At 35.5% G+C, this 17054-nt stretch overlaps 3 protein-coding genes across 4 annotated transcripts in view; 2 read left to right on the top strand and 1 right to left on the bottom strand.

Moving 5' to 3' along the window:
- The first annotated feature begins 921 nt into the window (after positions 1 to 921).
- On the top strand, positions 922 to 2570 carry LOC146139372 (bolA-like protein 1). Of its 2 annotated transcripts, XM_083392385.1 has the most exons (3): positions 922 to 1040; positions 1454 to 1786; positions 2215 to 2570. In XM_083392385.1, the coding sequence occupies exons 2-3, from the start codon at positions 1568 to 1570 to the stop codon at positions 2425 to 2427; spliced, it is 432 nt and encodes a 143-aa protein (XP_083248511.1). In that variant the 5' UTR covers positions 922 to 1040; positions 1454 to 1567; the 3' UTR covers positions 2428 to 2570. The 2 variants fall into 2 exon arrangements, with proteins under 2 accessions (XP_083248511.1, XP_083248512.1); XM_083392386.1 differs by lacking the exon at positions 922 to 1040 and having other exon boundaries at positions 1580 to 1786.
- A 1677-nt stretch (positions 2571 to 4247) lies between these two features.
- LOC146139371 (F-box only protein 16-like) lies at positions 4248 to 8503 on the top strand. Its single transcript, XM_083391950.1, has 12 exons — positions 4248 to 4463; positions 4735 to 4770; positions 4845 to 4932; positions 5036 to 5154; positions 5236 to 5400; positions 5769 to 5989; positions 6260 to 6365; positions 6827 to 7036; positions 7219 to 7318; positions 7558 to 7611; positions 7748 to 7891; positions 8415 to 8503. Exons 1-12 carry the CDS (start codon positions 4371 to 4373, stop codon positions 8468 to 8470), a joined length of 1392 nt encoding a protein of 463 aa, XP_083248076.1. The 5' UTR covers positions 4248 to 4370; the 3' UTR covers positions 8471 to 8503.
- Positions 8504 to 9484: 981 nt separating this feature from the next.
- The window catches only part of LOC146139367 (ryanodine receptor 2-like), a 118091-nt gene continuing 110521 nt past the window's right edge, over positions 9485 to 17054 (bottom strand). The window contains 7 exon segments of the mRNA XM_083393001.1: positions 9485 to 10284; positions 11056 to 11221; positions 12076 to 12232; positions 12964 to 13095; positions 14079 to 14286; positions 14890 to 15014; positions 16144 to 16317. Of these exon segments, the coding sequence (XP_083249127.1) occupies positions 10134 to 10284; positions 11056 to 11221; positions 12076 to 12232; positions 12964 to 13095; positions 14079 to 14286; positions 14890 to 15014; positions 16144 to 16317 (1113 nt within the window). The 3' untranslated portion in view covers positions 9485 to 10133.

Below are 17054 nucleotides of genomic sequence, written 5' to 3'. Positions count from 1 at the left end.
AACTGTTGAAAAAGTCCAAGTAAGTGTAATTGTCACTTCCATAATAACGTATTTATACGTTCCTATTGTACAGTATATGCATTGTTGTAACTTCTAATGACTAAAAGCACTCTTTTAAGCGACTTGACACTTAGTATCCTATAGTGCTACGTTTAACGCGGTTGAATAACTTTCTGCCATTTAACAATTTGGCGCTCTTACACTATTGTACGTGAAAGGTTATGCAAAAAAATAATGATAATAATACCGCATACCACAACGCATATTGTTTGGGTTAGGGTGCGGGTTAGCGTTTGGGTGAGGGTGGGTCAAGTAATATTATGTTTATTATTAATAATAACTTGACCCACCCTCAACCAAACGCTAACCCGCACCCTAACCCAAACAATATGTGTTGTGGTATGCGGCATTTGAAGAAATTTTTTTTTTTATTAATTTTTACATAGAATAGTGAAAGAGCGCCAACAATTTTTGATTTCAAGTGAAATGTTTCTTTTAAAAGCAAACTAGGCAACTGGGATAATTGATAATTCCCGTTTAATAAGGATGTTACACTTTTCATAAGATTTTATTTTTGTTGCATGTGAAATTTTACAATTATTTTTTTAAATACTGGCATGAAACACAAGAGTTTAGCAAAGTTATACCCAGACATTGTTCAAATATTACATATATAGTTATAGCCCAAATAATTTTTTCATTCAACCACACTCATTATTGCGTTCATTGCAATGGTAAATATATCATTTGGATTCTGGACTTGTAATGTCAGTAGTTATTGTGCGTTTTGTGTCAAATTATTTTCAGAGCAATAAAGCATTAAAAATACTAACTATTTCACCTGGACAGTGGGCAACACAAGTATTCCGTTGAGTATCTTATTATGCACAATATGAAATGAGTGTTACTTTAATTCCCCCTCTATTTTTACAGTTATCTCCTTGTGCGTTGCGAGTCTATGGCCGGCACTGGTGCAGCAATAAACTACGTCAGACCGAGATTAGCTTCAAAGTGTGTTTTGCTACGTTTTGATAAAGAAGGTAAACAGTGGTGTTGTTCAACTTTATTTCACAGTTCACTGACATTGTGTTTTGTAATATGACGTACAGCGATGTGCGATACTTTTTTGATATTGTAGACAAAAGTATCTCCAATGCTAAATGATGTTATTATTATGTCTAAACAAGCAAAATAGATGAAATCAAAACATTGAAATGTCATTTTCAGGTTATTAGGCCGAAATTTGGTTTAGCGTAAAGAAGTTAATTTTTAATTATTTACCTAATCAAAACTGAAATTGCTATTTTGTTTTGGTATTGAATTAGCACAGATACCACTCTGAAAATATTAAAAAACAAATGTGTTTGTTTTTAAGTAGAAGTTTATATTGTTTTTAAACTTTTATATTTTGCAAATAATCACTAACCTGTTCCCAATTTGTGTTTTTTAACAGTACAACAGAAAGTGCTTTTTGTGGAGACCAAAAAGATTTACTCGATACCCAATTGCAAGCGTCAGGTTATCGTCCAAAAGCAAAAGGCACAAAGAAAACTTGCATAAGGTATTTATGAATTTCTGCACCAGAAATCTTGCCACAAACATTTGCCAAAACTTCCGGACAAAGACAACAATTCCAAAGTTTCTGTTCTCAATGGATAGCAGTGCTGGTCCAGTGCAAACGCAAATCACACAAAAGATTGAGGAAAATTTAAAACCTTCTGTGTTGCAAGTTGTGAATGAGAGCTACAAGCACTCTGTGCCAAAAGGTTCAGAATCTCATTTTAAGGTTTGTGCATGTTTTTTTTTACTTTTTTCAAAAATATGTGTGTGACAGAAAAGGACAAAAAAAACTTGGTGTGCCTAAAAGATAGATAGATGTATTGATTCGGAACATCGAACACAAAAATAAACAATAATAGAAACACACAACTACGAAAATTATGAGTTCCCATTATGGTTCTGAGTAAAAAGAATTATAAACACACAATAACTTGAAAATATAAACACAAAAGAAAAAGTGTGTCAGCTTAATCATAAGAATGTAATTTGTTTAGCAATACAAGTGTATTGATGTGCATATTTGTCATGCTTCCAGGAAAGTTTTAAATAATCCCTCCTGTGCTTTTTTAAATCTTGGAATAATTAATTAAATTCAACTTTCTCATTGTTGTCAAATGTATTTTTTACCTTGGAATTTTTATTTCTTTTCTGAAGGTGCTTGTAGTAAGTGAAACCTTTGAAGGCAAGACTCATATTCAAAGGCACAGGCTTGTCAACTCAATCCTCAAAGAGGAACTTGCCAATCAGATACACGCCTTGTCCATTCAAGCAAAAACCCCTGACCAGTGGTCAAAATCTCCGCAAGTTATCGCTGAAACACCACCTTGTCTCGGCGGCTCTAAACATGACAACAAGCATGCAAAGTGATCCACTCAAATCGCTCACCCTTCAAACTGACATTGGCGGTATTCCTACTGATGCTGCGTTTGCTTGCTTTGTAGATCGTAATTTGATAGTTTTCACTCAATTTAAAAAGCTCGGCACCCTTGTATCTGTTGCAACTGAGCATGATAAAAGCAATAATGTTACGTTTGAAACTAAGGTTCTGATGGGCAAAGATGACCCTATTGTTCACGTGTTTGCTAGGGCTATTGCGGAAGCTGTATATAACAAGTCCAAATTAGGCAAAGGTGAAATGCCGTTGGCCATTGCAAATTTCAAACCTTTACTTTGTACTTTGGCATTGAAGGACTTTTCCCCGTCTACATTAACTGGCTTGTGTGACGTGGTAAAGCGTTGTGAAATTTTGTGAAGTGTATTTAAAAAAAAATACTTAATTGTGTAACTTTATTTCTTGAGAAAATTAAAAAAATAGAATTGTTGGCATTATCATCCAGATAAATCCGCCGTAATTCTTCTTTTCGACCACAGCATGTTCTCAATGAAACGAAAAATACGTTTATTGAAAAAAAACATTTGTGCCTTGTGGGATACAAACGCGATTATACGAAAGGTCAAAGGATAGCTTTATAAACTTCACTATATATTTTATGTTGAATAGTAATTTCTAGAAGCAGAAATAAAGCCGTTGGAGTTCGATAAAAAACATTATATCTATTCCGAAATATTTTATGCTTGTTTCGTGACTCCTGGGCAGTGTTGTTAACAAGTCATTTTGAAATGACTTTTGAAATGACCCAGTCAAGTCATTCGTAAAATAACTTAAGTCCAAGTCAAGTCTTTTTGCATAAATAACAAGTCCCAGTCCAAGTCATCGGTTGCCCAAGTCAAGTCATCTTTAAGTCCAGCCCTTGTCAAAAAAAATAAAACTTTAAATTATGAAAACCGACAAACTCTTCAGAGTATGAGCAACTCAAGCAAAAAAATAACACAAAAGCAACATATTACAAGCAAAGTGTTTTATGTGCAAAGATTGGGATAAATAACGCAATTTTATAAATAATTGCCTAATTAAAATAATTTATTTTAACCCAAGTGATTAGACCAAATGACTTGAGTCAAGTCAAGTCATTGAAAAACAGTGACTTAAGTCAAGTTATTGACTTAAGTCATTACAACACTGCTCCTGGGTGCGATTTTAATTGTTCGAGTTTGAAAAAAAGGTGTAGTGACGCAAGACAATGCTACCCTGATTAACTTCAATACATGTGTACTGTTTTAGACACTTTAATTTTTTTGATATTAATAAAAACGCAGCAGTAATTTTTCATTTCTGTTGAAAGTTTTTAAATGAACTTTGCAACAGCTAGAAATAAATGCAAAGCACCGATAGTATTTAATGAAGCATGAAAAATCAAAACAAGAAAACAAAGAATAGCAAATTTTAAAATACGTTAAAACATATTTTGCAATTAATCTCTTGGTGTTTTGTTACTTATCGGTAAAGGTTCAATCGAAGCCCATTTAAAAGGGCAGATAAAACCAATTTGCGCAATTAGGTAAACTAAATAAATCTGAAGATTTTTACTTATTTTTGAAATATCTGCAACAGCAAGCAGATTGGATAACAAATTTAGGCGCTGGTCTAGAATCCTACCACAACGCGCATTATTTAGGTTAGGTTGCGGGTTAGCGTTTGGGTTAAGGTGGGTCAAGTATTATTATTAAATAAAGAATATAATAATACTTGACCCACCCACACCCAAACGCTAACCCGCACCCTAACTCAAATTTTGTGCGTTGATTTCATAACTGTGGTAGGATTCTAGACCAGCGCCCAAATTTATTTGTAAATATTGACCAGAATTTTTAAATGAGCGTTATTCCGAGTTTGACACAAATATAGTAAGTTAAGGTTTATCATTTTAGGGAACAAATTATTTTCTGTTCATACTCTTTTCAATGTTGTAATGGCGTTTGCACCACCTATAAAAGCTAAATTGTCAACAAACTTGGCTAAGAGCACATGGACACCAATCAACAATCCGGATGCCAATAACCAGGTTGGTGTTTTGCCTAGAAAGTCAGAAATCAATTTTTACTGAAGGTTTTCCCTTTTTTATTGCCACAAAAATTAGATTCTTGCTCTTTATCTAGTTAAGAACATGAAATTAAACTGAAGGTTCTGTTTTGTAGGCCTACTGTTTTGAATATTTGAAAAAATGTTTTGTGAAAGTTTTTATTGCCTTGGTTTTTCTGTAAATCATCAGGCTTAAATAAAATAAAACTATATATAAACAGAATCATGCACAATATTTAATAATTTGCCTGCAGGTTTTTGAGGAACGGAGGGAGTTGATAAATAAATGGGTAAGAAATTTATTATCCCACCAGCCATCTTTCAATAAAATAACTAAATATTAAAAAACATATTATTATTGTAGTTTCAAAAGTGGCATGAAAGTCAGAAGCGGGTTATCGTCGAAGATATCCTCAAAAATTTATCAAACAAACATTTGATCTCGGTGTCAGGTAATTATTTAACCAGTGTTAAAAATGTTAGAGCTTTTTATTTTGTAAAGTGCTACTTGAATGCAGCCACTCCCTGTTTAACATACTTTCTTCACTAAAACAGAAAAACTGAAGGGAAAGTTTCCACAAGAAAAGCACGACTTCACCAAAGTATTTCCTCGTGTTCTCACGCTTTATGTTTTCTCCTATCTTGACCCAAGGACATTATGCAGGTGTTCACAGGTAAAAAGTTATGTGCAATCCTTGAAAGAAGTTTCATAACAATTGTGGTTTAACAATTTAAAAAAATTCCATACAACTTAGGTGTCCTGGTACTGGAATTACCTTGCAGAAATGGATTGCTTGTGGAGGCCAAAATGTTTGAAGTTTGGCTGGTATCCTGTCTACCAGCCATCTCCTTTTGAGGAAAAAGTTTGGAAGAGATTTTATGTCACCACTGTCCATGAACTAAACTACGCTAAAGCAAAGGTAAAATAGACCATTTTAATTTCGTTTTCCTAATAATTTTTGAAATGATTATCATCATATGAAAATACAAAGGCATCTATATTTTCACAAATTTCTCTAATGTTCTCTCAAAAATTAATCTACTTTTGTAACTCACAATTATCATAATTTTTATATTCTTAGATAAAATAGTTGCAACCTGTAACATTTCTTAGCAGTTACAAAGGCCGATAGGTAAAAAAATGTGTTTGGTTTTAAACAACAAATATATTTGGTTGTAAACAAAAGCACCACTTAAATTTTTTGTCGTTTATCACACCTTCGACTATTATGTGACAGTGATTGCTCAGAGCTGTTTTAATAGTATAATATAAATTTGTGTATTAAAGTCACGGGAATCAAGGCTGAAAGAAAACATTGAAGAAACACCCCGACCTGACACAGCAAGGACAGCGGTCAGTCGAATGTCCACCGCTCGGTCAACGTCATCCCACGTAACCGGGCTTCTAAAGGGGCCAACGACACCGTCACCCAACAAACCCCTTTCGGGCCCAAAGTGGGAGCCACCACCCTGGAAAGGATCGGACAAAAAACCAACGGACACAATGAGGTAAAGATTATTTTTTGTGTTATAGGTTATCTTAACTATTTTCTGTTTTAGTTTAAAAAAAAAATTTTGAGTCATCTAAAAATCCAAGGCAACTTACCTCAGTATTCATATTAACTCAATTAAAAAGTTTTTTTCATGTTTTTGTTGGAAATCTTTTTGTGTCACCTAAAAGCTCCAGACAACCTAATATTCATATTGGATCAATTAAAGAATTGTATAACTGATTAAATGACATTTTATTAAGCGTTTAACAATTTTAAATTATTACAGATACAACTATCTTGACAACAAATCAAAATCGCCCAAGAAGAAAGCCTCTGGTTTGCCAAGCAGTCGCCCCTCATCTCAGCAAAGTAAAAGACCTCAATCAGCCAAGGTGACTTACTACCGACTGATCGACTGTAGATTTACCATAATGTTAATTATTTCTTAATTTTAAGTAATGATCATTTTCAATTATTCAATTGAAATATTTTATTTTTATTTTCTCTCTGCTATTTAGCTAGTTCTGGGGTCGCCAAACTTTTTTTCATAAAGGGCTAGATAGACTTAAGGTCTGACAATCGCTGGCCCGATATAGAATTGTGTGGTGATTATTAACTTGACCATTATTGTTAAACAAAGAATATATAAAACTACTTATTAACCAAAACAGTAAGCTTTATAAAATTGTCATTAGGTTTAAAATTTTATTACAATTTAGCTTAAATTCGTATTTATGTTTATTAGGGCAATAAGTTGTCGGCCGACAGAATCAACCCCATGGGCCGAAATCTGACCCACAAGCAGAGTTTTGTGAACCCTGAAGTAGTTTTAAACTATAATCGTCTTTTAAAGGGAAGACGCAGGCAACCAGAATCAGGGGCCCCGTTTATCGACACACATTCTCCTCAAAAGATGGACGCTACTATGGATCAAAACAGAAGGCTTTCTGCTGACTTATCGAGAAGCCAGACAATGGGCTTGTCACCCAGACTTGATAAAAACTACCAGCTACCACATCACAATGGAAACAGCCACAGCACTGTCCCATTAGGCACTGTACAGGTAAAAATAGTATCTGTTCAAAGTAAACCATTTTTTAGTTATTTTATTTTACAAGGAAATCGAACCTTTCCATTAATTGTCTAAAACTTTTTTTCGGAACAAAGCTTATTTTTTTCTTGTTTTGTAGAATTGGCCTTATAAACCAATTTAGAAAATGTTTTTAACTTTGTGCCATATTTCAGTATGGCGCCAATGAAACACTGAAGACAAAGCAGCTTGTTAACTTGTCACAGAGATTTGCAAGCCCTCCTTTAAACAATCCCTATGAGACCTCCAACGCAAGTAAGACTAAACTTATACAATACCGATAAAAGTGTTTAAGACTACTAAATATTTTAATCCATTAAACTTTTGTGTTGTAAAGCTAGCGATGACGATTTTAATTTTTTCATGTTAATAAATGTTGTGGAAAAGCCATTTTATCGCCATTTTTTATAAAGTATTTAAATAAAATGGCGGCATTACAAGACTTTTGCCTTGTGCTACATCAATTTGTGTAACATTTTTGTCTGTTTTTATAGATTCAAAAACACCTTACGCCGATCCTGACATAACAAAGTTGTCGATAGATGCAGGTAACAAAATGTGACATTTGATTTATTGTATGGTCAAAATTATTTGACTTTAATAAGTTTTATTTATGTTTTTGCCTATTTTGCTTATTCATGCCTCATCTATTTCAAAACATTTGTTTTGCGTTAACCGTTGCAGGTGTAATGCCCAAACCAGTGCATCGCATGTCAATGGAAAAACCCAAGAAATCTCCTCGCGACGAAAAACGCGACACTGTGCCAGAAAAGAAGGAAATTTTCCCGGCTGAAGCAAGCACACTGCAGAAGACAAACAATACTGATGGTGAATACCTTATTTAACAATGGGTTACTTTACATTATGTTATAAACAGCTCTTCAACCAATAAACCCCAACTTGTGGTCAACTTTTGGGTTGGTTTGATAGCCTTATGTAAGACCTTTTTATAAACTTAAAACACGTTTTCGGATTGAAGTGCAGGTAAGATATTGCCAAACAATAATAATAATAAAAATAATGGGTTGCGTTACACTACATTATAAAGCAGAAGAAGGACCTCATCCCTTTAGTCAAAAAACAAAATTGGTCCCGTTTGATTTGGTTGGGTCACCGACTGTAGTCCTTTAAAGATTTTGTTTTTTAAGCAAATGCCTAAAAATTGAGAAAATGAAAAAAACATACAAAGACATGGGTTATATCACTTAGTTTTGCCAAAGCCTTCCTGTATTTATAGCTTAGTATTTGGGTCGCCAGCTGAGCCCTGCTATAATGTATTGTGGAGTAACGATTACCTGTTATGCATTGGTTTTAGCCAATTTTTTGTTAAACGAAATATTTTTTTGTTCAGATTTGAAAGGACAAGGTTGGGCGTCTCCGCAAAATCAGAATTCCGACGAAGATTGAAATGTTTTTGTTATTAGCTAATAAAACCCGCTACTACTGTAATTTAGTTGTGTAGAGTATTTTGTTGTCACCAATCACTGTTTTACCCCCTTTGTTGATATTTTCGTTGGTGAACGTACATCATGTTTAAAAGAACCGATTTTTCAGCGTTCTAATATTATTATTGAAATGTTTTATCATGGGTTTTTAATCGCTTAATAGCTTTATTAGCCGTACGAGTTGTATGAACTCGGGTATTCAATACCTGATGCTGTAAAATAATATAGTGCAGTGATTGCTAATATTTAATTGATTGCGGTACCCCTTAAAAAATAAATATATTGCGATACTCCAGGTAGGATTTACATTAGGCAATTCACTATATTATCACATTAAACGGAACTGTAACAACACACATCAACCCTACAGAATGTTGAAAAATATAGTTTGATTTTTTGTAATTTAATCGTACACAAAGAGTTGTGGGAGGCTTGCCAATGAGCAAAAAATAGATATTTAAAGATTCCCAAATAATCCTTTGAGCATCAGAAATGGTACCTCAGGGTGCCGCGGGATGCCGGTTGGGAACCACTGGTATCAAGGTATTGTTGCAAAATGTATTCCTGTGAAATTATTGCTCGTTTTTCGCCAATGAAATCTATGGTGTTTTTCATGCTTCTTGGATCAATGCATCTGTGAGATAAACGAATTATAACATGAAACCTATTCGCTCGTTTAGATAAAAATAAAATCCTCTTACTTGTGGAATAATGGCCTGTTGTTCAGAACGTCAAGTTTTGTGTCTTCTAACTTTTGCCCAGAACACAGGTGTGTTCTTTACCCAATAGTTACGCAGCCTGGTTGATTGAGGTGTTTAATATAGGAAAATACTGTCCGTTGCTTTTAGGATTTTATTCCTTAACACGATTTAGATATTCCGTCATAAATAATTTTTGAGCTTGCGTTTAAAAGCAACGTCATTGTGTAAATGTTTTTTCTTTTGACGATATTTGTCCCATCAAACTTGTTTTCATAAGTTACGTGTTTTATTGGCAATAAGTGATAAATGCACTCAACAATCCGAACGAATATAAGAAGAAACACTTTTTTGCAAATAATTCAAGAAAAAAATTCAAACCTTCAAACAAAACAATATAACGGCGTTTTCCACAAACGGTCAGATATAACAAAAATTGACATTTTTTTACTTTGAAACACGAGTGTAAGTAATTTACTTATCTTTGTTTTTAAAAATAAACTGAACAGAAACAAATCGCCGGATCCTTCGGAAAAGCTCACCAAAATTAGTCGGCCGAATCAGAAGTATAGAGTAAGTCACGATAGGAAAACAACTAGCCCGCAGTGAGGTTCGAACTCACGACCTACGGCCTTACAGGGACTGTAGCTCTACCAACAGAGCTACACAGGTTAAGAGGGAAGCACGTCGAGAAACGACCATAGCACTTATTATCACCAATCAGTTGCTGAATTGAAGCGTTTAACATTTTAGAACTACTTCTTATAAAAACGAAGTTTTGAACATCACACATTGTTCAAAATGTAGCCAAATCGGTGCAAATAACCGGCTATTTCAAACTCCCTGCTGTGCTTGAAAAACAGCGCCCCTTCTTCAGTTCAAATCTATCAAACAATGGCCCAAGTCACCATTGCCGTTGCTGTGACGTCATCCTGCCAGTTCGTTTTCGTACTGCTTTCTGAAGCAGTCGCCAGCCGGGAAGAACTCCCAGCATCTTTCCTGGTACTGCTGCCATACGTAGGTCTCCTGGCCCGTATACTCCGTCTCGTCCTTGTTGATCAAATGCATCAGAAAGAACCTGGGAAAGATCGAAGAACAAAGCGTGAATGAATTTTTGTAACGAGTACCGTACTCTTTGAAAATTGGTTTGCATGGACTAGGTACGACATGAATCCAAATAGACTTAAGATACCTGCTGTTTGCGGTCTTACTTTTTGTTAAATTAAACCGTGTCTAAATACACTCAAGACGATGGCAAACTGAGTTGTGTTAAGAGATTTAGTGGCGCTGTGTTAATTACAGCACCGAAGACTAGGTGTCTTAGAGTTCGAGCTATTCAGATACACTTCAAACATCGCTTATACCGTTTGGTTTAAAAATCTGTCTTACAGGCGGTTTACCTATTACCGATGTTGCAAACAAGTCATTTTGATAATCTCAGTCACGTATTTTGCGTAATAAATAATCTAAGTTGAAGTCAAGTCATTAAAAAAGCAAGTAAACTCCAAGTCAAGGTATTAACATAAAATAAAACGTTAAACTATTAAAATTGGTAAACTAGTCCGATAATGAGCATTACCTCAACCAAAAAATAAATAAATAACGTAATACGCCATACAGCAAGCAAAAACTTATAGTACAAAATTTGAGATAAATAAATAAAGTTTTTAAAAAAAGTATTTGACGAAATCACTTAATTTTTACCCAAGTCGACTTAAGTCCACGACAAGTCATTGGTTTAAAACACTTAAGTCAAGCCAAGTCATTTTAATCAAATAGTTAAGCTAAGTCGAGTCATTTAAAACCAGTGACTCAAGCGCACGTCTTTACAACACTGCTCGTTACTCACATATAGTTGGCCAGGTTGTGCTCCTGCATAGTGTGCGTGTCGAACCCATGCGGCACTTGGTCGAAGTAGTCGTTCCCCACAGTACAGATGAAGCACTTGGTCTCCATGTCTTCCTTCACCTGCTCCTGCTGGTCGCGCAGCTCGCCAAACGCGTCAATGATCAAACCTGAGAGTTGGAATGTGTTGGTTGACTTACCGTTACTTGGTTAACTGCTTTGAACCGTTTAATGATAAACTAGCCGTAGGCGTGCATGATCAGACCTGAAAGTTGGAATGAATTGGCTCACTTGTTTATACGTTAAACTGCTTTACCGTTAATTGGCAATTTAGTTGGTTAATGCGCATGATCAAACCTGAGAGTTGGAATAAATTGGATCACTCATAGTTACCTAGAAATTGTTTCGAACCGTTAATTGGCAACCTAACCACAGGCGTGCATAATTCGACCAAAAAGATGGAATGAATTGGTTCACCTAATTACTCGGTTAATTCCTTTACCGTCAGTTGGTAAACTAGCAGCAGGAGTACATGATCAGACTTCATAGCTGGAATGAACTGATTCACTCACAGTTATTCGGCAAACTGCTTATAACTGTTAAATGGCAAACTAGCCACACGTGTTCATGGTTAGACCAAAAAGTTTTATAGAATTGGTTCACCTAATAACTAGGACACTTTACCGTTAATCAGCATACTAGGCGTAGGCGTGCATGATCCGACTCAAAAATTGGAATGATTTGGTCTAGTTAATTACTCGGCAAATGCTTTTCCATCAATCGACAATTTAGCCGAAGACGTGCATGATCAGACGTGAGAGTTGGATTGAATTGGTTTGCTCAAAAACGCAGTAACTGTATGCCTGTTTATTTGCATACTAGCTGTAGGGCGCATTTTGTTCATTTACCCTTAAAAAAGATTGGTTAGAATTGAACGGCCTTGCTTTTCTCTACAAAACATCGGACATAAGTTTCTCAACATAATCCGCAGTATATCACATCCCAAACAAAAGTGGTACCCTACCCTGAATAATTGCGAGCAGGATGACTACGACGAAGAAGAAGAAGGAGATGTCGAAGAGGATGCGATAGAACTCATAATCGTCTCCGCTCGGGTCCTCCAGCTCGTCCCCGATCCCTCCTCCGGCTCGAACTCCGGCGTAGATGTGGAACTGGAAACACTGCGAGGAGGAAAGAATTGGAGCGTGTGGTTAGGTTTTTATGAAGTTTAGATCACGAAGGTGGCAGGACTTGGTAAAGTCATTCTCCTGTCCCAGTACTATATATATCAATGTTTAACAATATTTTTTATCCTGAAGATCAAAGCTTTCCTAATGGCCGGAAGTTATAGGGTTCACGAGTAGAATTGTAACTCCCAACCAGGTTCAAGGTTGGATGTACTTTTACAAATGTGTGCAGAAGCAGAAAATGAGGATGCTCTGTTTATCAATGTTCAAATTAAAGGTTTGCAAAAAGTGCTTATATCTTAATACCCAAACGCCAAAAGACACAATGATACAAATATACAACGCTACAAGCTTGGGATAAACTAACACGACATTACTTGGGAACAGTTAATACCTTTTGTATTTATGGGTAGAATTATTTTCAGCTCGTTGAGCAGTGTTCGTGTATGTCAGTAAACACATTATGGGCAGGACTTCTCTGTATATTAGACTAAGGTTAGATCACTGTATTAGGACATTAGTTAAGCTTTCCTAAAAATGCAAAATAATTTCCAACATATAAAAAAAAACATGGATGCTTTAAGTTGAACGTGAAAGACAGGTTATCAATCTGCTTGACAATAAACATAACCGGATATAAACATACATTTACGGGATAATTGTATCGGTAGAACAACTTTCTAAATAAAACAATGTCTGGCAGCAACATATTCAATAAACATTACCGTAAACATGTTGTGACACTTCCAGTCTGGTTCTTCACCCTCGCCCTTGTTGTAAAATTTCTTGAAGAAGTTAAAAGCGATGACTGTGTAAAGGTAAGCCACGATGGTAAGCAAGCCGATTGTGAGCATAAGCTGCAAGAAAAACCAATCATTTATTGGATATAAAGCAAATCACAAGAACAACCATCACGGAATACCCTTATATTATGTGTATGGTGTTCTAAACCCGAAATAAGTATATCACACAAAAGGCATTGACATTTATAATATTTTCGTGTGCTGTGTGATTGCTAATTAATTATAGAAAAAGGTCACATCCTTCTATCTCAATTACCATATAATACAGGTATAAATACAAAAAAGTACGCTTGGTCTAATACATTTCTTAAAATTAGCGGCATTCTGCCTGGTAAACTCAGGCATTTCAATAATGTAAGTGTTTTAAGACTAATTAAATTCGGTATTCTTTTGATTCTTTTTTAGTATGTGTTTTGACATTTCCCTGACTTTAGTTGGTGTTACTACCTTGTGGTGGTAAGCGTTAACCTTGTTTGTTAGTTTATGTATCTTGTTTGCCATTTCACTGTTGCTGTTTTAACAACATATATTTGCATGTGTTCAATTATTTATTCCATTCAAATTAAGAAATGGAATCCCTTGACCATTGTGTTATTAATAGGTTCCCACACAAAGACTGAAATAGTTAATGGAATCCACACGTTTTCTTTGGTACCAGAAAACAAGTATTAAAAACACAATATGACAAGCAATGTTATTCAATAAATCGTCTAATGGTTATAAAACCACTGTACTGGGGCGTTAACTATGGCAGCAGAAAACAAGTATTAAAAACACAATATGACAAGCAATGTTATTCAATGAATCGAGTGATCGTTAGAAATCAACTGAACTAGGACGTTTTATATGGCAGCAGAAAACAATTAGTAAAAACATAATATGACAATACATGTTGTTTATCGAATGGAATAACAGCTATGAACCCACTTGACTAAGTTATTGTGTTGTCAATAAATACCATCACACTGGTAAATACCTCAGTATCGGAATGGTTTCACTTGCTTTTATTACCAATAAAACACCATAGAAATTATCACCTGTTTCCCATTATGGGTAACCGAAGTGAGAATGGTCTTGAGTCCCTTGGAGCAGACGGCGATGTCAAGGAGGTGAAGCGAGAAAAAGAAGCGGTTGTACTGACCCAGGATCGACATGAAGAAGTACCAGAGTAGATAGAGGAAGGACTGATCGCTGAACATCACTCCAACTTTCCACACGATGTACTTCAGGTCGAAGTTGTTCATTCTGTTGTGAAGTAAAAAAGTGTTTGATCGTTGTGCGAGGAAGCTTGAGGTTTCTTGTGGAGATTTGATTTTGCAAAATGCCGCGATCTGTTTTTCGTTATTTACTTTTGGTTATTTTACATTTTCCAATGTTCATCATAAAGGAACATGATTCTAAGCTACACACATGATTTTTGTATTTTTGTTGCTGACGACCGCGTTTCAATAAACACCGCAATATTAGATTTTTCTTGTTTAATCTGACCATGAAACATTTTCTGATGTCCAACTTCGGTCTAAACCGCAGCGTGTATAATTATTGCTAAAATTGTTTGATAATGAAAAATCCTCTTTTTCTTGGCGCAGATTCCTTGATCGTTGTATTGTTTTTCGAAATATCTATTTCTTAACTGAGGAATTGTACGTAAAGTGCATTTCAAGCCACTGTTCGCAAGACTAAATGAAAAGCGTTACAAATCCATTTACCCCGACTTTCAATTTCTGTAAATGGAGAGATAACTTCGGGCAATTGATTTTGAAAGAAGGTTGCTTTCCGGTATGAGATCTACCTTGTTGGTCGTTACACGAAGATTCCTAGTTTAAACCTACGTAATGGATGACTTACATTTGCATAAAGAATCCTTCTTCCTTTGCCTCCTCTTCAAAAAGAAAGCTGGTGGTGGACTGATCCATTCCGAGCAACTCCCGAAGTTTATCCTGTCCACACTGGGAGGCGTACTTGTCCATCACCTGGCAATAAAGCGCAAATTAAAATTCACAGATTGCAAGAAAAATTAAATCCACAGTTTGTGCTGTACGCTCTCCATGACCCTGTAAATCAGTGATTCCCAAACTGTGTGCCGCGGCACACTAGTGTGCCTCGAGAGATTGTCAAGTGTGCCGCAAAACTTTTTGTAATTTCGGAAAAGAGAGTATTTGTAGTACCATTAGGCATACACGCAAGCATTTTAGACTTAAACACGCACGCGGATATTAATTTTGAGAAATTTACATAATGTTTGTCGTGTGTGAAGGGCGAATGTAAAATTACTATATTGTTGTTCTGTTAAAAGTGTGCAGCGAAATAGTTAAGATTTTTTTAGTGTGCCGTGAGCCAAAGAAGTTTGGGAACCACTGCTTTAAATTAAGAAATTAGTGAAAAGTGATCTCATGCAAGCATAGAAACCGTATTAGGTGGCTGTAAATAAAGAGCTTAATTAAAATCCACAGTTTGCGTTGTACGCAATCCTAAACGTTCTTTGCAAGATGTGTGCCAGTTAAAGAGACTCCTAAGTTTGGTGATAAAAAGCGGCGGCTTTGGACAGCCAATTCATGGGGACATAAAATCGTTTTAGTTGGGATTAAAACGCCTGGGTTTTAAAGGATCTTCAAACAGCACCTATAGGTGCAAAACTAAATCCATGTTGCCCTTGCATATTTGAAATACAGCCATGAAAAAATCTATCGCCTATTTTATACTTCGTTGGTTCGTTTGAGGAATCTTAGCAAACTTTACGGTATTCGCAGCGATATAAAGTCATTTTCAGCAAAGAGCTTCGCTATCGTTTTAAATGCCATAGCGTTTTGTTTTGAGGTTTTTCTAGATTCACAGCCGGTTGAATAGTCAACCGTTTTTTTCACAACAAACGTCTTTAACCACAATAATACATAATCCGAAATCAAGCCCGCAAACCAAACTCGAAAAAAGTGTTGAGAGACCGGCCCATAAGCTGTATGCTTCGTTTGCACTTACGTACATACTCTGGCTTATCGGAGTACAGCAAAACACAGCACACAACTTTGTTGCTTTTAGAAATATTAAACTTATACAACACTGCTTTATCTCAGAGTCGACATTTGCAATGCACAAAAGCTTTACCTTCTTCTTGATGAATTTGTCCCAGTAGTTGGACGGAAAAGACGGGCATGAGATGACGAGGCGGTCCCATCTCCCTGCGAGGTCGTCGTCACTCGGGTCCTCGTTCACATAAAGTCCGTCGAACTCGATCTTACGAGCAATCTCTTTTTCACGCTTGAAGATCACGAGCGGGACCTGTCAAAATACATCACGTGAGTGGGACAGCTCGTGATAATCATATGAATGCCAAGTTAAGGCCAGGCGAAAGCCAGATGAACATTTCTGACCTGTTCATTCTGTATACCTAAGGAAATGTATCAAGTAAAAATCGTTTACAAAATCAACAAAACACACATTTTAATTGTATTTATCTCCATTAAATCAAAATACGGTATTGCCGACAGACTTATACACTTGGGCCTGTCTTATAAGTTTAAGTTCAGCACTGAACTTCGTTTTTGCTTCAAATACCTTCAACTGACATCTGATGCGAATTAGGTATAAATGACCTTTTATATATTAAGTTTATACCATATTTTTTGCTTGGTCTTTTACAAACTACATTTCATACAAAAGTTGTTGTATTACCAAAATTGTTTTATCTTCTCCCCGATAGTAAGAAATTATAAAATTATTACATCAGTTTGATTATCTGATATTACTTGTCTGATTATCAGTTTGATTATCCGATATATTATAGTCTTAGTTCTTTATTATAATTAGTGTACATTATTTGGCCCTAATTAATTAATTAGAGTTGTGTCTTGAGAAACTGTTTTTTGCCTTTCGGAAAACTTTTAACACAAATAAATAAATTTAGATTTACAAATAAATTGTTAGGAAATGAAAAACTCTGCTTGATTACCGCAAAAAAAATATATTATAAATATTTTTTCGTCAAGAAGGTTTTCTGTAAGTAGTTGCTCGTCGTG

This window comes from Ascidiella aspersa, chromosome 6 (assembly GCF_963924565.1).
Source record: "Ascidiella aspersa chromosome 6, kaAscAspe10.2, whole genome shotgun sequence".
Lineage (NCBI taxonomy): Eukaryota > Metazoa > Chordata > Ascidiacea > Phlebobranchia > Ascidiidae > Ascidiella > Ascidiella aspersa.
Note: the sequence above shows the minus strand (reverse complement) of the source record. Positions and strands in the feature narration are given on the sequence as shown.

Excerpts from the sequence above, each read along its gene's own strand:
- LOC146139372 (XM_083392385.1), top strand. The coding sequence starts at position 1,568 with ATGAATTTCTGCACCAGAAATCTTGCCACAAACATTTGCCAAAACTTC. Across the intron at positions 1,787-2,214 it reads GTTCAGAATCTCATTTTAAG|GTGCTTGTAGTAAGTGAAAC; the intron begins GTTTGTGCATGT and ends TCTTTTCTGAAG.
- LOC146139371 (XM_083391950.1), top strand. The coding sequence starts at position 4,371 with ATGGCGTTTGCACCACCTATAAAAGCTAAATTGTCAACAAACTTGGCT. Across the intron at positions 5,990-6,259 it reads AAACCAACGGACACAATGAG|ATACAACTATCTTGACAACA; the intron begins GTAAAGATTATT and ends AAATTATTACAG. Across the intron at positions 7,612-7,747 it reads AAAGTTGTCGATAGATGCAG|GTGTAATGCCCAAACCAGTG; the intron begins GTAACAAAATGT and ends TAACCGTTGCAG.